This window comes from Gracilinanus agilis, chromosome 5 (genome assembly GCF_016433145.1).
Source record: "Gracilinanus agilis isolate LMUSP501 chromosome 5, AgileGrace, whole genome shotgun sequence".
NCBI lineage: Eukaryota > Metazoa > Chordata > Mammalia > Didelphimorphia > Didelphidae > Gracilinanus > Gracilinanus agilis.
In genome coordinates, this window is record NC_058134.1 from 39,126,752 (window position 1) to 39,147,213 (window position 20,462).

A 20,462-nucleotide genomic window follows, 5' to 3' on the forward strand; every position below is an offset into this window, starting at 1 on the left:
CAAACAAGTTAGATCAATGCATGCCTTCCCCAACAGGGCACCAGTGTGTCGGTCGTTCCACAATTGTCATTTATCGTTTTTTTAGGCATTTTTGCCAATTTGATGAAGGGGAAATAGAACCTCAGTCATCTTGTATCTAGGTCAGAGATACATTTGGAGTTTATTGTGGTGTATGATGTGAAATGTCAGTTTAAAACTAATTTCTGCCAAACTACTTCCTAATTTCTCAGCAGTTTTTGTCTAATCCTGAGTCCTTACCCCAGTCATTGTGTCCTGGGGGGTTATCAAACACTATGCTACATTGTGTGTTTGCTTCTGGGACTTTTGTATCTTATCTATTCCATGGTATTTTTTAACCAGTACCAAAAAGAATGTTTTTAAACCCTCACCTTCCATCTTAGAATCAATGCTATATATTGGTTCCAAGGCAGAAGAGTGGTAAGGGGTTTAGTGACTTGCCCAAGGTCACACAGCTAGGCAGTGTCTGAGGTCAGATTTGAACCTAGGACCAAATTGTTTTCATGATTACTACTTTGTAGCACTGTTTGAGATCCAATACTCCTAAGTTGTTGTTTTTTTCCCCCAATTTTTTTTTATTATTTACCTTGAGTTTCTTGACCTTTTGTTTCTACAGATTTAATTTGCTATTACTGTGTATAGTTCTATAAAATAATCATTTTATTGCTTGATTACCATGGCATCGAATCTACAAATTAATTTGGGTAGAATTATCATTTTTATTACATTGGCCCGACTCGGCAATGAACAATTAGTATCTTTCCAATTATTTAAGTCTTCTTGTATTTCTGTAAGATGTCTTCTTAATATAATTCCCATGTGCATTTTGGTGAGTGGAATTTGAGATGTTTTCTATATTCTGTAGTTGAAATTTTGAATGGAATTTCTTTTTCTATATCTTATATAGAAAGGATAATAATTTTTGTAGGCTTATTTTGTAGCCATGTGTTTTGCAGGTTATTGTTTCAATTAATTTTAGTTGAATATGGTTTTCTAAGCAAAATATCATTTGGAAAAGTGATAATTTTGTTTTCTTCTATGCTTGGTTCCTTTGTTTTTCTTGGCTTATTGCTATAGCTAGCATTTATGGAGCTATATCAGATGGTGACATATAGCAGATAAAAGGGACATCCTTGCTTTACAATGGACAGTGATATTATTGAAATGGCATCTAGTATTCCTCCATTACAGATGTTTTATCCCTTGGTTTTCTATAAATGTTGTCATTTCAGTTGTATCCAACTCTTCATGACCCATTTTTGGGTAAGATACTGCTTGTCAATATTAAAGAAATATCTACTTTTATTTATAATTCATAAAAATTAAAGGATTTTTTTTATCATTTGAAACAAAAGTTTTGGGGTTAAATTGTTTCTTCTTATGTAAATCTGGGCATTTCGTATTTTCATATTAATACATTTCATTTGTTGTCATTTTTGGCATAAAACTGGGTAAACTAGTTTATAATGATTTTATTTTTTGTAATTTTTTGTTTTTGTTTTTGTTTTATTTTTGTTTTTTCATTTTGTTTTTGAATTTGCCAATTTGGGTTTCCTGGTTTTTTAAATTTTTAATCAAATAAGCTGTTTATTAGTTTTTTTAAAAAAAATACCAGCTCCTAACTTCATTTGTCAACTCAACAAAGTTTTTATTTCATTTCCTCTCCCCCATTTTTGATTTTCAGAATTTTCATTTTTGTGTTTAGTTGAGGTATTTTGATCTGTTGCTTTTTACATTTTTAAAAAATTTGCATGCCCATATGTTTTATTTTTCTCTTGTTGGTAAGTGTTTCTAGATATATAATTCTCCCAAGAACTATATTGGCTGTATCCCAAAAGTCTTAGTATGTGGTTTCATTGTTTCCATTTCGAGATATGAAATTATCTATTGTTTCTATGATTTGGTCTTTGATCCACTTATCCTTTAGGATTAAATGAATTGATCTTCATTTAAGTTTGACTCCTTTCTTCAAATTCTCTTTATTGATCACATATTTTTTGTGTATTATGAGAGAGTAAAGGATGTCTAATACTTAGTTTTTCTAATTTGAAAGTATGCAAATAGTGGCTTTAAAAGACTCCATAAACACTAAAATATCTATGTGAACACTTTTTGTATTGACAAAGAACTAAAAACAAAGTGGACGCTCATGAACTGGGGAATGGCTATATAAATTGTAGTTCATAAATGCAATAAACTATTACTAAATATTATTATTATAAGACACTGATGTGAACTGACACAAAGTGAAGTAAACAGAACAAGGAGAATAATATACACAACGACTACAATAAATGGAAAAGCCTAACCAGAAAACAAATGAAGTTGTATGTGGTGACATAATAAAGATCCCTTACTTGGGCCATAAGACACGGATAGGCTATTTTCATGGCTAACAAAAGGGGATTTCATTAGCCATAGCAGGAAGACATTCAACAAGAGTACATAATCAAGATCAAGCTGATCCTTCTGAGTGAAGCTCTCCTTCTCCTGAGTTGCCCCAGCTGGCCCTCCAATTTGTGGGTTTCTTCATAGCTATTTTGTACTCAAGTAACTAGGTGTTATCTGCAGTCTGAGCCTTTAATCTCCTGAAACAATTAAGTCTTGGGAAGGTTTCAATACCCTTTCAGGAAAAACTATCCTAACTTGCATAGGAGTGAGGGATTAGAATATTGCTCTTACTATAGTCTCAAAAAAGAAATTCAAAAAAGATCCATTCCTCTGGCTCATTTGATGAAGTGGGGACTCATGGGGTGGAACATTACATATAACATATATTTTTAAAATATACTAATTGTTTTTGTTAATTTTTTTTTTCTTCCTCTTAAGAAAAACTCTTTGTTAAGGGATAGCTCTCTGAGTGGGGGAGGGAAGAAAATGTAAGTGATGTAAAAACAAAAAAAATCTACTGAAGATGTTTCTCATTTAAAGGATTTTTTAAAATGCTATAGCAGTTTGATTTTTGTAGATGTGCTAATTGCATCTGAGTAATATGTATAATTCTTTCTATTCCCATTCATTAATTGCCAAGGATCAATAATAGCCAAATTAAAAAAATTCTATTCAGCTCCTTAATTTTTTTTATTTATTTTTTGTCAGGTGTGTTTAAATATGAAGAGGTCACATTGAACTCTATTATAGTTTTGCAGTAAGTTGGTTAACTTTTCCTTTAAGGACTTAGATGATATGTCATTGAGTGCATATAAATTACTAATATTATTTTATTACTTATGATACATGAGGTTTCCCTGCTTATTATCTTTTAGCCATGTCTTATTTCTACTCTGGCCTAATCCGAGATCATACTTATCATCCATGCTTTTAAAAATTCACCCAGCAAAATAAACCCAGCTCCCAAACTTCATTTTAACAATGTGAATCTTTGTTGTTAATGTATTTCATTGACATGTTTTAAAATTCATTCTGCTATCTGTGATAGGTGAATTTATTCTATCCACATTCACTGTTGCAACTGTTTTCCACTCTATCATAACCTCTTAAACTTTTTCCTCCCTTTGCCTCCCAACCCTCTCTTTATAAAGAAAATTATGGCGAAAGGGAAGGATTTTGATCAATCCTCCTAAGCTATAACTAAAATGGTCTGATTATGCCTCCTCTGCCTCTGCTGGCCTGAATCCTCATTGCTGTTTTTTGTTTTTTTGCTCTTTCTTTAATTTCTCCCTTTATGACCCCCTTTCTAATGTTAGTTTGCTTTGTTAATTATTCCCTCTTCCCCTCCCTTAACCTTCCCCCCCCCACTTCTTGTACTAGTCCCTTTCCCTTAATGTATTTCTACACCAGTGTTTATGATGAACTTTCATTAGCCCAAATCAGATGAGTGTGAGGCTCATAAATGCTGTCATCTCACCCCCTCTTATGTGTTCTTCTCAGTTTTGCAAGTCACTTCATTCTCCATCATTTCTTCCCTAGAGAATTCCTTTTTACTCTTTTCTTTCCTCTCTTAAAACCAAGAAGGCATAACAAAAACCACTGCCAAATTGTTTTTTTTCTTTCTTTACTTCCTCTGTGACCTCTAAAGACAGTGGAGATTCAAGAGACCCTGGCCTAATCATAGTATGTATATATCATCATGAAACCCCTTCCAATTGCTAAAATGTATTTACTTTTCTAGTTTTCTCTTGTCTCCTGTCTTTCCACGTAAAAATTCTATTCCCCTCTGGTCTTTTCATCAGGAATTCTTGAGTCTTCTTTCAAGACCCATTAAAGGTTCATTTTTTCCCTCTGAAAAACTATGCTTAGTTTTTCAGCTATTTCTGGTTAAAACCTTTTTCTTTTGCATTTTAGAGTAATGAATCCAAGATTCTCTTTGCTAGTAGTTACAGCAGTCTTGTGTGACCCTGCTTGTGGTTGATTAGTCCTTGAAGCCTGTTTCTGGCTGCCTGCAGCTTTAAAAAAAAATTTGCACCTGGATGTGCTGGATATTGGTTCTGGGTGTTTTCAATTTGGGATTTCGTTCAGGAGGAGATTGGTGTTTTCAATTCAATTTTTACTTTGCCCTTTGGGTCTAGCTGATCTGGGAAGCTATTCTTTTCTTGAAATATGATATCCAGGCCTTTTGTTCATAAATTTTAGGTATGCTGTTCTTGATAGTATATACTTTGAAATTTTTAATCTTTAAGTCTTTTGACTTTGTTCTAATGTTTCTTTTTTCTGGAATTGTTGATCAGTTTCCTTAAGAGGACAGACTAAGTAGAAGCAAAATAACTACGTTCTCTCACAACTATTCAAGTAAGAGAGAAAGAAATAAAGAAACAGAGGGAGGGAGGAAGGATGGATGGATTGCATCAGACTGAGAAACAAGAAGTTTAAGAGAAACGAAGTTGTTTTTATTAGCTCAAATCCATACACAGAGACAGCCAGGATTCTAGGTGTGAGGGAAGGGGTCCAGACAGAAAAGGCTGTCCTTTAGATAAAGATTCCGTTATGAATTAGGGGTAAGCCAGAGAATCCTAGAATCTAGCCTTGGAAGAAACATAGGACTCTAGACTAAGATGTCAACAAGAACACTTGGAGCCTGTAGCTATGTTGTTCTACCTCTAAACCAGGACCCAGAAGGCTATGCAGTTTAGTAGAAGGGCAGTGATCAGGACTCACCCTGCCAATCAAAATCAATCAGTCAGTCAACTAATATTTAAGTGCCTACTACATGCCAGGCACAGTGCTAAGCACTGAGTGTGTGTGTTTGTGGGGGGAATAAAAGCAGTCCCTGTCCTCAAGGAACTCACAATCTAATGGGAAAGTCAACATAAACAACTATGTATAAACAAAAAATACACTGAATAAATTGGGAGTCATCCCAGGGAGAAGGAACGGAAGATTAAAGAGAACTGGGAAGGCTTCTAATAGAAGGTAAAACTTTAGCTGAGACTTAGAGGAAGCCAGGGAAGCGAAGAGCGAGAAAATTCCAGGCACAGGGACAGCGAGTGAAAACTCTTAAGAGTTGGGAGTGTCATGACTGTGGAAAAGCTAGAAGGTCAGTGACACTATGATAGAGTACATAGAAGGGAATATGGTTTAAGACTAGGAGGAAGGGATCAAATCATCCAAGCTCCTGTCTCCCTCTCCCAGTGATCCAATTCAGGTATTGGCCCATGCCACATCTTTTGTCCCCTTCACCTGGCAAAATATAGACTGCCACCAGACTGTTGGTCATATTCTACTGAGATCTTTAAAAGAACACAGCACCTGTTACCCAGAACCTAGATAACAGAGATCATTACCAAGGAAGGCCCCCTCCAATCCTTCCAGAAGTACACAAAGCCTAGCCCAAAGCAAAAGCCCCAATTCAGAAAGTAAGGCTAGAAAATGAGTAAAGAGAAGAAAACGCTGGTAAGAAAGTTTATGGCACCAGGGATGCCTCTTAATTCAAATCCAGAACATTATAACAAAACATCCCTTACAAATAAGTCTCCAAAGAAAATCACATTTGCCATAAACTGTACTAGAATTCTCTGATGCAATGAAGCAAGAGTTCTAAAATAATACAAATGAAAGAACTCTTAAGGAAAGAATTGGAAGAAGAAAAAACAGCTTAGTAGTACTCAAGTAAGAGATTCCCTGAAAATCAGATTGGCTTCAACAGAGATCAATAATTCTTATGAAACAAATATTCATGAAATTGTCAAAGTTCTGTTTGCTCCATCCTATTTTTCAAGGTATCTGCTATTTGGATGGCTCTTTTCTAAGCTATTTATTTTCTTTTCTAGCTGTTATTTCATTTTATTTCACTTTTTAAATCTCTTCATTTCTTCCAGTCACCCTTAGGAGTTCCTAAAATCTTTCTTTTCCCTCAGGCTCTATTTATATTTGTTACGCAATCACTCTAATTACCTGTTGACTTCCCTTAACTTACATAGTATTTCTTCCTTGCATTTGGATTTTTCTTCTGTTTACTACTACTCATATTTCCAAATTCAGTTCCTGGAACGGAGTTTCTCCTACAAGGAACAAGACCTGTTTGCTAGACTGGCCTGGCTTCTGACTACCCTGCCTGATGCATCCATCCCAGCTCAGAGCATGCACAGATTTCAGGACCTGGTACAGTAGCTTGGATTGGCTTCTTTTTCCCCTGAGGTCTTTCTCAGAACCTGCAGGTTTCTAGCCATCTTCTTGGACAGTTCTGAACTGGACAGAAGAGTTTGCCGATGTTTCTCTTTGGTTCTCTTGATCATAGTTTAATCTGGTGCATTTATGTCTTTGCTGGAATGTATGTGGGAGAACTGGACTCCTCAAGGTCCTTTCATGGGCAGTTGGGTGTTGCCATAATGCATCGAGTGCCAGAAAGACTCATCTTCAGAAGTTCAAATCTGGCCTTTGATACTAGCTATGTGACCCTGGACAAGTCATTTAACCCTACTGGTCTCAGTTTCCTTATCTATAAAATGAGCTGGAGAAGGAAATGGCAAACCACTCCAGTATCTTAGCCAAGAAAGTCTCAAATGGGGTCACAGAGTCAGATATGACTAAAAATGACTGAATAACAGCAGTCCTTTCACATTACCCTTTGAACCATAAACCCCAGAAGTCCTTGTGGTAATGTTTATATATATATATATATATATACATATATATATATATATAGTTCTGTTCAAATCTACTATATGTCTCTCCATTGCCCTTTGAGTTATCTTCAATTTCAGTTCTTCAGATTAGTGTTCCAAGACTCACAGCCAGACTTCACTATCAAAGTATTTACTCCAACCCAGTCATTTTACCCAAAGACCAGGATGCCTACTAGGTGCAAAAAGTAGCCATTCCTCATCACCTCATACTTGCACGAAGTGAGCTGTTTGAGTGCTTATGTGCTATTAGAAAGCTGCCCAAACACAAAAGGAAAAATGAACCAATGCCCTAAAAAATAAAGGAAGAACAAGTTCCCCAGTGATGCACTTGTTTGAGGACTGGTGCCTGCTTCCACAGAAAAATGGCTAACTTGCCAGAATGCCCAGTACAGGATACCCAAATCTCAGGCCTATGCTAAGGACAATTCTTGTTTTTTCTACTGCTGGCATGCCTGTCTGGTATAGGGAATCAGTGAAATAGCTGAAGATGTAGATTCTAACTATCCTTTTTAAGGGAGGAACCTCAGAGGAGATTCGACCTTTAGGCAAAAGAATCCTTTCTGCCATTATCTAGTAAATGGTCATACAGCCTCAATTTTAAGACTTCTAGTGAAGAATTCACTACTTTTTGAGGCTCTAATGAGGAAGGTTTTGTTGACCCTAAATCTGCCTCACTTAATTTCCCGAAGTTCCCTCTTCCACATAATAACTCTTCAAGTATTTGAAGAAAGCAATCTCTTCTCTTTCCAATTATCACATTCTCTAACTTGTCTGTCATGGTTTCAGCTCTCCAAACCATCCCAGTCTTTTTCCTTTGGGCATTCTATGACTTGTCAACGACCCTTAAAAAAAAAAAAAAAAAGTGGTGCCTGGAACTAGCCACAATTATCATATTTGGGCTGACTCAGGAAAAGAATCCTCTATCACCTCTTTGACTCTATAGGCATAACTTGGGATTTTCAATTTAAACATCCCACCCTTTGCCTTTTTTCTCTCCCCAGTGAACTGCTTTTTAACTACATCTGCCCCATTCTGTACTTGTGTAGTTAATTTTTCTTAATCCAAGTGAAGGACTTTTTCATTAATCTTTTTGAGTTTCATCTTGTTAGCTTTAATGAACATTCCAGGTCATCAAGATCTTATTGGATTCTAATTCTGTCATCTAATATATTGGCTAGAAAATTCTATGGACATACAAGGCCAAGGAAAAGAACTGGTGGCCCTCCCCTAGAGTTCCATCCAGTCTGTCATTCCATGACATTAACTACCCCATCATGACAGAAAAGATGATGTGCCTTATCTGAGGTCCCACAGGTGGTAAGTAGCTGAGGTAGTATTGGAAGCCGGATCATTTACCAGACTCTAGGTCCCCCTGGCAATTCCCTGGCCTTCTAACTCTAGTGACATTATCAAAACAGAAATTAAATCAGTCTAGCATAATAACTTAAGTTTTGGTGAACCCATGCTATTTCCCAGTCATCTCTTTATCCCTTTCAAAGTGCCCATAAATCATGCCATTAAAATGCATTTAAGAATTTTTGCTAAACCTAGTAAACCTCTTAAATCTAGTGATATCCAATTTTAAGATCATTTTAAAGATCTCTTTACCATTAGCTCCAAATATTAAGGGTTACTGTAAGAAACATCCTCTTAATTATTTCTAGCTTAAGAAAGAAAAACAGAAGACAAAAGAAGGATTGCTGTCTTTAATTTCTTATTTAAATATAGTGATTTTTTAAAAAGAGTAAACTACAAAACTTTACACTGCAAATATTTTACATAAATGTAAACATGCACATTTCTACCCTATAGTAAAAGCAGCTATGAAAATAAACTCTAGGCACAAGATTTTAAAAATTGTAATCACAGAGCCAGACAACTTTAAGTTAACTTGTTAAAATGAACTTGGGACAAAAGTGATGATGGGGAAATGGCAATGGTAAGTGCTGACCATTATTCTACTGGTCTTTTACTTCAACCTACACCTGAGTTTCCAAAATGCTACCTACCATGCCATGTTGGAATATTTCTATTTTTACTATAACCTAACATATATCCCCATGAGAATACTTCTATCAAAGTAACATAAATATCACACACACACACACACACACACACACACACACACACACACACAAATATCCTATTGAATCTGTTATCTTAATCAGGGAAATAGGGATTCTGGAGACTTTAAATTTTCCCACCACCAAAGACAAGCAAATATAAACATCAGAAAAACATGAGACTGTTACAGACAAAAGACAAAGAATAAGTAGTCTTGGTTTCAGCTAAAAATTTCTTGAGTTTGCTGGTATCCAAACTCTATTGTGATTTTAGATGTAAAATTTAAGCACTGTATATAGAACAAGTATGTTCAAAAGACAAGGTTCTGAGATTTCTGACTATCCACTATGACTACCAGTTTCTAAACAAACACAAAAGGATGGGAGACAAATAACAAGAAAATTGGAAAAATTCCAATAGATGCTTCAAAATGTTGAAAACATCCATAGTTCCCACGTCCAAGTTGTCATCCAAAGTGTGCACATTCTTAGAATGTCTTACCATCCATATTTCCCCTACCAGTCTACTATATCTGAATAACTAACCATAGCGTTATGTGCAAATAATGCGTTTACACAATCCTTTTAGCAAATGAACATCATGACCTGGAGATGTTTGTTAGAACCAAGGTCCTGTTTGCTTCCTTTAGCATCTGTTTTTATTTTAAATTTAAAAGCTTACACAGGGAACCTTAATTCACACAACTGAAATCTGGCTCAAAGAATTGGGCAAGTTAATAATAGTAGTGAAATATTTAAATATTCCTTATTCCCAGCAACAATATAAACTGATAATGGTATTGTCCATCTCTAATGTCAACACTACCAACAGATTATAAATAAATTATCAATTCATTATAAATAAATTCTTATATTCCATTAAATTCCATCTAAAAGCCTGAGATTTGGGTAAGAAGCAAAAAGTACTTAAAGATCACAAGGCAATGAGGTCTATTCCCCCTTACTTGAACTCTCAGCTTTCTTTGGACAATTCAAAAGGGAAAAGCAACCTCCCTCCCTCCCTCCCTCCCTCCCTCTTACTCCTAACTATGGCTCCACTTAATGGTTTTCCTTTGAGCTACCCCCATGTGTCTGCCTTGTATCCCATGTCTAGATTCAAATTCCACTACTTTAGAACTGGGGTTGATAAGCTGACAGGCAGGTGAATGGCGGGGGTAAAAAGGAGGCATAAGTCAAAGAAGCAATAGGCCAGAATTAATTTAAAAGTTATATGCCCAGCAAACATAAACAAGAGAATTTTCTCATGTTAAATAATCTGTATTCTGATTATAGGTAACAGGATGTTCATTTAGACCATATGGAGGCCTACTTAATTGTAACTGAGGATTGCTGTCCTAGAACAATCTTTCCATTTCATCAGTAATTTAAGCATTTTGCTGAAGATTTGTACAAGCAAGGGAATAGTCTGTCTTGCTTCCAGCTGTACAAAAATACAACTTGTAATTTAAACATAGTTTTATAAAAGCATGGGAGGAAAAAAATCCCCCAAATCAGGGAGTTACAGTACTCTCATTTGATGCTTCCAAATTCTTTCCTGGCATTTTTTCTTTTAAACTCACTTGCAGTTTATACATTCAGTAGTTTTCTCCTCTAACCCTTATATTCATGTCCATTCCTATTTCTTTTTTTAAAAACCCATTCCTTTTAAAATCCACTGAATCAATCATGTCTAATGAAAGATGAATGTGGGCTCATGGGTTTCCCTTAACAACTCAGTACCCAAACCTCTAATGTCATCCAGGCACTGCAGCCAAACGTGGGCTTCTTCTGTCCTGTACAGAGCCAACTTTAACTGGCTCAAATTCAAACTAGAATTAAATGGCAGTTGTGACATTCACAGTCTAGGTACAAAGCTCCAATATGTATCTGATTGCTCTATGTACACAGATCATTAGTTTTACTATATACCTAAGCTCTGCACACAGTAGGCATTCAATAAATATTTGGTTAATTAAATAGAATGGGAGGCGCATTATGGTACAATAGAGAAAGTGCTGGAGCCCTGGGTTTTACTCCCATTTGTTATTAGCTGTGTGCCTCTGCCTGTCTAAGTCTACCCTCCTTTGGAAAATGAGGGGTGTGGCATGGATCATAAACAATGTCCTCTCTACCTTGGCAAGTCTATGTCTAAATTTGTCTCCACTGGCCTATAGTCAGGTCTAGTTAGCCAAGGAAGTCTACAACCTTTCTCTCCATGTGCTCAATAATTTGAAGTGGCTTTAATATTCTATGGGGGTGCTGATTGCCCCCCAAAAGCCAAATAATTTGTTTTGGCAATGAAGATGACACAACTAGGGACTGCCAAGGATGTCTATCATTCAATCTTGGAATAACCAAGATCATCCATCCCCCAGCTGTTCAGGTTTTTCATCCACAACATTAACCAAACAACAACAAAACCCTCTTAGTCATTTACTCTAGAGATTTAAGTAAAACTTTTAAAACAGATATTCACAAAATATATACAAGAGCACTCCTGCTCGGGCTCTGTGACAAGGCTTGGATCCCCCCTCCAATTCCTTAGTGATCACTAATCCCCCAAGCGCTCTCCTTGGTGATGGGCTTTCTGCTAGCATCCTGCTGCCTCCACGTGTTCTCCTACCGGAAGAGATGGATGTAGGAAGTTCTAGCGCTAGTCATCACTGTCACTGCCAGATTCACTCAATTGTAAGTCATTTCCTGTAAAAATAAAAATAAAATAAATAAATCAAAAGCAAAATCACAGAATTAAAAGTGAATGCCCAACAGCATTCCATATCAGCAAGTAAAGAACTCTTTCTTTAACCTTACAAGGACACTTTATTTTTATCAGTAATTACGAGAGAACACAAAATTTCATTAATATAATACACTGATACTGCTGAGCTTGGTTTCAGTAATGCTGAGACTGTAAAAAGTCCATAATTATAGCCTTGGATCAGGGATGGATACTGGGCAGGTGGAGAGACATTACACTTAATTTGGGCTTGCTTGTGATGAGTTAACCCAGTTGGACCACCAATTCATATAAAAGGAGCAGAGTTAACTCAATTAGCTTCTCCACTGTTACTGCCAGAGTTTCCGATTCTTCCACAGATTAAACACACCAGGGAAGGACATTCATCAGTGAAGATAGGCAGTATAATCAGGTTAGGGTTACAGGAAGACCTAACATATTCTCCCCACCCAGACTGCTCTTCCTCTTCCCTTTTTAATCATCTGCAGTGAAATGCTACCAGACACTGAGAATGCCTGACCTCCCTGTAACCACTGCTAATGGCCAGAACCTGCTAAGCCTACAATGGCGGCACCCTTCCACTGAGGGCAATAACCCAGAGCATTGACTAAGTGCCAGTATGCATCGGTGTGTGCTGGCCTTGGAACCTAGAAGACCTAGAACTCCAGGCTTGCCTCGACACATGGTGCCAGTTGGGCCCCAAAGCTGGGGATCCCTTCACCTCAGGGTACCAGGATACTCTTTAAGACTATCAGGAACACAACACTTGCTGATCTGAGTTGGCTGACATGAGGAGTCTTTTGTACCAATGAAGTAAAAAGTCAGGACTTAAAAAAATGCCAGGCCCTGGACATCCTGGAGACACAACACAAAGGGGACACAACACATCTACATCTAAGTATAGATGAAGCAAATAAAAAGTGATTTTACAAGAAAGGCACTGGCACTCAGGGGGATCTGGCATAGCCTCAGGTAGGAGATGCCCTCTGAGATGAGGGCTGAAGGAAAAGAGGATTTGTGGGAGACCGTGTCATCTATAAGGATAGATAACCAGGAATGGGGACAAGTCCAGAGGGCCCTATCTAGCTAGACTGACTCTAAGTTGAGCTGTACAACTGCAAACATTTGGGATAACATTTTCTGGAATTCAGTTTTGTGTGCATAGGAGGAATGCAAAATGCCAATTTGTGCTCTCCCTTTGCACTAACATATTCTGGAATCTATAATTAGTTATGTCAGTGACCAGATTCTTCCAGCTCACATACAACTGTTGATATGCTGTCATATTTCTTTAGGTACCACGAACACTGAGATGTTCCTAAGCCTCAGCATGAGTCAGCAGTGTGACTGGTATGCAGCCAAAAAGCAAACCTGATTTGGGCTGGGACACTCATTCAGGCAGGAACATGTTAACTCCAGCTAAGTGGTTGTTCCTGCCTGAATGAACAGGCGCAGCCGGGCAGACCCAGGATGCCTCCGAACCCAGCTCCTCACTTACGAAGGGTGTTCATCAGCTGGTGATTTCCGGAGGGCCGGCTCGTGCCGTTGGCCATGGGGTTCCTGTGACTGAACTGCTGGTGAGGAGGCTGTGAGGGCGAGGCACGGGCAGCTGGCTCTTCTCCTCCGCTGCTGGAGCTGTCATCATCGCTGCCTGAAGAGCTCTCAGAATCTGAGGAGCTGCTCCCGCTGCTGCTGCTCATCTGCTCAATGATTTCAACCTCTGCTCTCAGCTCTGGAGCAAAATCACATTTTGGGTGTCAGAAGAGAAACAGGTTACATAACATTCTTTGCTTAAAGCATAATAGTTAAAATTTCTGCAAACTACAGTTTTGTGAATTCATTGATGAGAAGAACTCAAAGCATGGCCCAAAAAGTTCCAGTCTCAAAAGATACAGTACACGACACTGCTCTTCATGGGCATGAAGGGATCTTCTATCAGAGTCTTCAGGTTTAGGAAAACAAGGAACTGTGAAAGAAAATGATACTGACTACATGAAAAAGAAAATACCAGACTAACAAGGCAGCCTGGCCCAGTGGCAAAGGCACTAGCCCTGGAGACCAAAGACCTGGGTTCCAGGCTTGGCCCTGCAGCTTACACCTGGGTAACAGTGCACAGTCATTACAAATCCCAAGGTCTCAGTTTTCTCTTGCTAAGGGGGTTGGACTAAGTATAGATGAAATCATTTCTAGCTCTTGATTTGCAATCATATGAACTCTATTGCTCAGAATATCTCTAGGAAGAGGCTTTTACATTTAATAAATAATGTCTTGCCAATAAACATGGCTAAAATGCAGTACTAGATTATTTTTTATTTCACAGGATTTAAAATCAAATATGTATTTGAAGTCTTGCAAACAAACTATCCTTTGCTTACCCCAAACTGCCACTGAGAGCTATCTGCTGATGTTAATGTATAAAACCTGTTAGATTTTCCTGTCTCACATGGCACATTACAGCTACTCATTTCCAACATCCCTCTGTGGAGCTGGAACTGCCCCAGGCCCTCATGCTCTGTAAGTCCCAGAAGGAGTCAGAATCCCAGTAAGTTACAAGCCAGGAAGACAGACTGAGGAAAAATGTTCCTAATGCCCAAGTGTTGTGGAAGGTCCTTGAGGACTGAAAGCTCAAAGTGAGCATTAGTACCTTTTTAAAAGTTTGTGGGACCCCTCGTCAATGGGGGAAAATTGTCCAGAAGGACCCATATATCAATTCCCCTTCCTACCCATTGGCCTAGCAATATTTACAATGTTGTAACCATTTCCCAAACTCGTAGTGGGGCTCAACTGCACAAAAGCTTTCCAATCTAGAAGCCACTGACTCCTCATTTTCTAGAGGAAGCACCCAAGGCTGGAATTCCCCAGTTACTGTGACCCAGTCACCTGCTTCAAGGAGCTTGTACTCTTATCAGGGGACACAAAATATCTATATCTCAGTATAGGTGAAACAAATACAAAGTGATTTTACAAGAAAGGCACTGGTAGCTGGGGGAATCTGACCCAGTCAGAAAGGCAAAAAGAACACCCCTGTCCTCAGAGAGCTTACATTTTTTTTTTTAATAACCCGTAACTTCTGTGTATTGGCTCCAAGGTGGAAGAGTGGTAAGGCTGGGCAATGGGGGTGAAGTGATTTACCCAGGGTCACACAGCTGGGAAGTGTCTGAGGCCAGATCTGAATCTAGGACCTCCCATCTCTAGGTCTGACTCTCAAGCCATTGAGCTACCCAGCTGCCCCCAGAGCTTACATTTTAATAGGAGAAACAACATGCAGAGAAATGAGTCTATATGAAATGGATACAATTCAGGCAGGCAGAGAACATAGCACTTAATGTCTGCTGGACTCTGCTGGCTTCCCTCACACTCACTCAGGTTTAGGCTGCATGCCCTAAACAAAAAGTTAACAGAACTTTACATCAACTAGCTACAAACAGATATTTATACTGGCCCTTTATTCTCAAGGCCACCCTACCCAAAAGAGAAAAATTTCAGGGGAGGGCATTCAGGCTTCCCAACTGACCACATACTCTTTGAATTCTTTTCTAGTTTGGAGTTTTCACTGTTTTCCTTAGGTTTCATGTCTATGGTACACATTTATTTATCAAACTGTGACCCTCTACTGGGCCTACTTCAAGCTACTCCATCAAGAAAGAACTTTATACTAGACCTACTGGGTGGCCTCCTCTTTTCTGTGAGGCCCTGAACAGAAACAAGCATAGCTAATGCCAGTGTCTCATGGAAATGAAAATATTTGTGTGGAAACCCAGTCATATAATCATAAATGTTTTAAAACCACCTAGCAATTATTGCTGTTATTATCTATCTTTCTTGAGAAGAATTCCAGAAATTATTATTTACCTCTCTTAATGTCATCCAATTGAGGTTCAGGTGAAGGGTTATCTTTCACAGGGGACGTTTTTGGTCCAATTGGTGGTTTCATTGGGGCTCTGAATGGTATAGGTGGTGGTGCTCGAGAAGGGGGCTGCTCCATTCGGGCCTGGATTTTGCTGCTTCCTTCAGCTCTGAAAAAAGGACAAGAATATTCAATGGGACTAGCATATCCATTTTGGATATGGGAATGTAGTCTAATTATGAACTAAAGTTCTCTGATTCTTTTACATTTAAAGACAAAATTGTGCATTTTAAATAGATTATGTTCATGAAATGTGACTTCATACCAGTTCTTTCATGTGAAATGGTGTTCACTACTCAAAAAAATCAGTGAAGTTTGATTCTTATAATCTAGCAGCCTAGAAGACATGATGCTCAGAGTTTGGTTTTTCACCCGTGAAATAGATTCTAGAAGAGCCAGTATTTTGTTGCCATTAGAACTCTAGGTGCCAAAATCTTCTGTCTCAGATTTTTCTGTTTCAACAACCATATTATCTTTGCAACTTATAATTTTCCTAAAAATGAAGATTTCTCAGAAGTCAACAAAGCAACCATTCAGAAGATTACCCCCAGTGTAATCAAGATTTTGTTTAGAACAAACAATCAAAAATATAGGGAAAAAAAGTGTCTACTGAATTGAAGTAACCAAGGAAATGGTAAACATCTTTCCAGAGCTGGATACAAGAAAACCTGGATTGAAGGCTATGGATGTCCAGCCCTTTGCCCACCATGGATTCTGAGTCAATCTTAACATAGGCTCTCTTAACTCGTCTCTTCATTGGTGATCAAAACAGTAATAACTTTCTTGACCCAGAAGCAGCATGACTATGGATTGAGACTACCTGGTTCTTCCTAGGAACTCTCTACTAACCCATCTCCTCTGCTGGGAGCTCTCCAGAGATTCTGGGGTACAGTGGTAGATGTGTGCTAGTAGTACAGCTCCACCACACACAGACATACATATACCTTGTTTTCTTGACTTGAATGCTGCTACTGAGCTTTTCCAACACATATTCCCCAGTGTCATGATTAATGATGAGAACACAGTCTTTCTGATAGGGTCTTTTGTTTCCTTTGAACACAGTCATTGGAGGTGTTGATCCCTATTTAAAGAAAAAGCACAAGACAGCCATCTCAAATCATACATGGAACATGCCACTACCTAGAAAAAATGATGTCATGTAGCACGAATAACTAAAATTCAAATGTTAAAATCCTCCAACTAACTTGACTACAAAGATCCATCCTTTCCCTACCAATTAAAGTTGTAAATGTGGAACAAAGTGGACTGATTTCTAACTGAGCTTTTGGACTCTTCTGGGAAAGCAGGAGGAAGTTCCCAAGACAAGCAGCAATATGGTACTTCTTATTTGTGACTGGACTAAATGATCCCAAACCAGAGACAGTGATAACTGAACATTTTAAAGTTGCCAAAGCACTTGATCTCCACTATTACTTGATGCCACCATAGTCCTGTGACCCTTGTGGTCCCCCTGTACTGGCAGGCATGTGCATTGAAGGTACTGAGGTTTTGGGGTCAACAGGGAGGCACAGTAGGGCCACACCTTTCATGAGAACAGAGTGAATAGAGTCTGGAGAGCCCCAATGAATGGTGTTACCTCTGGCATTCTCTTTGGGAATCAATGCTCTCATTTGTAAAATAAACTAGACCATCTCTAAGGGGTCTTTCCATTTTAAATTCTGATAATTAAAATCCATTGGCTTCATTCATTCAGGAGGCACACCATGTCATGAACTGTCCCGGTCCTAATTACAGAGAACAGATACGATTCAACCATGGAAGCCTACTAGTCATCCTGATCCTGTGGAAGGCTGAGCCTGCTGGCTATGCTAAGGTTTTGGATAAGCTCAGAAGCTATAGTGGGGTATATGCTGAGAGGATACCCACAATGAGTCAGGATCTGCGCTTGAGAAAGCCAAAGGGCAGTCCCTGCCCTCGAGGAGCTCAGTCAAATGGGGAAGACATATAAAAAGAAACTTACAAGCATCCAACTGGCAAGATCATGAGGATGTCTGGAAAAGTGCAGGGAAACAAGGAAGGGCTGCCCTGTACATGATCCCTGAATGGAGGATATGACAGGATGCCCCTCAAATTCAAGGCTTCCTTTCATCTGGATTACTCCTAAAGCCTCCTTACCCTAATCAGAGTTTCCGTGTTGAGCCCATCATTCCTCTATACCCCAGGAACTCCCTATACCACTGGCATCACTGGGTCTAAACAAGAAAAAGCGCAGAGCTCCATGTTGGGCCTGGAGATTCAGAGACAAAAACAAGTCTCTGCTCAAAAGAAAGCTTCAAGTGCCCATTTGGGGGTAATCTTGGGCTCAAACCTGTCTGGACCAGCACATGACAAACTTGCGACTCAGAATACTACAACCAGATCAGCTCCTTGTCCTGTTTTTTCTCACTGATGACGCCAGACTCCTGAGCCCTTTTGCTTCAATCCTAGCTGCCCAGATTCTAGCCTTAGGATCGAACTATTTCTGGGCTTCTCAGCCTAGGTTCTTTGCTGATTTCCTCTAATTCCAAACCCATGCATTGACACAAGCATTAGCTGATCATCTTGGATCCAACACCTTGTCAATGTGACTCACAGCACTGCCAGGTCCCATGGAACCTGTTTGTCTACTTTTGGTCAATTTGGCCTACCTTGTGTAGCTGTACCCAAGCCTCAGAGAAGCCATGTATTTATGAAGGTACTGATCATTTGGGCTAATACAACAGTTTCTGACTTGTAGGTAAGTTTCATAGCAAAAAGAATTATCTTAATCAAGCATCTCTGAAAAAGTTACAGAAAAACTACTTTTCCCTTAAGTTGCTGACCTGAAATATATTTTATCAGCCTCAAAAAAAAAAAAAGAACTATAAATATCAACAACACAAATGAGATACTTCAGAAGAATCCTCAAGTTTAAAAAGATCATACAGAGACAACTTACAGGAATATGTGGAAGTGTAATTGTGACTTCATCTCCTTTGCCAACCTGGAGTTCTCCTTCACACGAAGTATCTATAGATGCTGGCTTAAAATCATCTAAAGAGAATATAAATTATTAGAGCCATAGCTGGTTTACTTATAACTATCATTTTCTGGATATTTTTAACTAAAAACTAAATCTTGTTCAGATAACTATAAAATATCAACAAAAGCCATTTCATTAAAGGACTTTCTTCTTAAATGACTACAAAAATACTACATTTTTTCTTTCTTTTTTTTAGTTATTCTTAAAACAGAATTTTAAGACTAGTTTTAAGATGGGTTCTGCATAGAACTATGAAAAAAGGCATGCCATCTTGGTTGTAATGATGAGGAAAGGAGTTACCACAATAATACTTTTTGCATTTGCCAGCCAGCATTTTTCTGTGATGTATAAGCAGAAAAATCAAAGTAGGTCAATGTAAGTATAAAAGCATCAGTCTGAGTCAAGAGAGAAGGGTCATGACTGGTTGTGATTAACTGAATAACCCTGGACAAGTCATATAACTCCATTAGGCTCGGTATTCCTTCTTTGTAAATTGAGTGTTGAACCACACATTTCTAAAAGTTCCTCCTACCTCCAAGATTCTTTGATTCTATATTATTTCATCGTATTTTGTCTTCCAGTTTCAACTGAAACCCAGACATGAATATATACACTGTTGTCACAATGATCTCTAGATTTCCCAAGCTTTTGCATTCCAGTTCGGCACATATATGGCTGCCTAGGCTATATGCTCAAATAAGTGATATGTCCCACTGAATTCTGATTTAACTTCGTTTCCCTCCCTTTCTTCTCACCCCAAAGACAACACACTAGAAAATGAATTTGAGGAAAGTTCACCCCATTTTTTAATACCCTCCCTTCAAAGAGACCTCTCTGCCAATCTCAATGCTGCTCAACACATGAGGATTGAATAATAATGTGACCAGGGAAAGAGAGCATTTCATTACAAAACACATGCTCTCTGTGTTGAGTCACAACTGATTTGCTTTCCTGGCAAAAACAAGTCTTAACTAGTGTTAGTAGGGCAGCATGGAAAGTCTAAGCTTTGTGAATCAGTGTGCCAGTCAGCTAATTTCTAGCAGCCAAATCTTTGCTAGGGATGCTAAGGGAAGTGTCCCACCCTTGAAAGGCCTGTAGGAGTAAAGAAAAACAAGATTTAAACAAAACAATAATGGTTATCTTGTGATTTTTTAAAGATAAAATAGTTTGTTGTTTTTTAAAAAAATTCAAAATAGTACTTTCAGCTCGGGTTGATGGTCAAAGACTCCCCTGGTCAAGAGTCCATCAGACGTGGAAAAGCCCCTCCCCTCCGAAAGATGGGGACCCTGTGTCTCCCCTACCTTCCCCTGGGGCTACTGAGAAGCTGGAAGAAGAGTATATACAGTCTCAGGCTCCCCTTTTGGGATCCCAGCTCAGCACCCCCTGGGGTTCCAATCCTCCCCCTACCCAGAAGACCCACATCAAGCTCTCTGCCCCGCCCAAGAAGGTGTAGGGGAGACCTGCTTGGGGTCTCTGAAATGTCACACTAAGCACTTCTGGGGGCTCTAGATGTCCTCTGAGAGGGGACAGAAGGGGGTTGAGGGTTCTACTGTGCTGCTGGAAAGGGGGGGGCCTTGCAGGGTGCCAGGGCAAGGTGTGTGGGTCCTTTGGAAGGTTCCACTGTGGGTTGGGG

General features: G+C 38.7%; 1 protein-coding gene across 1 annotated transcript in view; it reads right to left on the reverse strand.

Moving 5' to 3' along the window:
* Positions 1-10,425: 10,425 nt before the first annotated feature.
* EAF1 (ELL associated factor 1) overlaps positions 10,426-20,462 on the reverse strand; it is a 15,277-nt gene continuing 5,240 nt past the window's right edge. The window contains exons 2-4 of the mRNA XM_044677325.1: positions 15,753-15,876; positions 13,399-13,632; positions 10,426-11,863 (exon numbers count right to left, since the gene is read on the reverse strand). Coding sequence (XP_044533260.1) covers positions 11,817-11,863; positions 13,399-13,632; positions 15,753-15,876 — 405 coding nt within the window. The 3' untranslated portion in view covers positions 10,426-11,816. The remainder of the gene's footprint in view (positions 11,864-13,398; positions 13,633-15,752; positions 15,877-20,462) is intronic.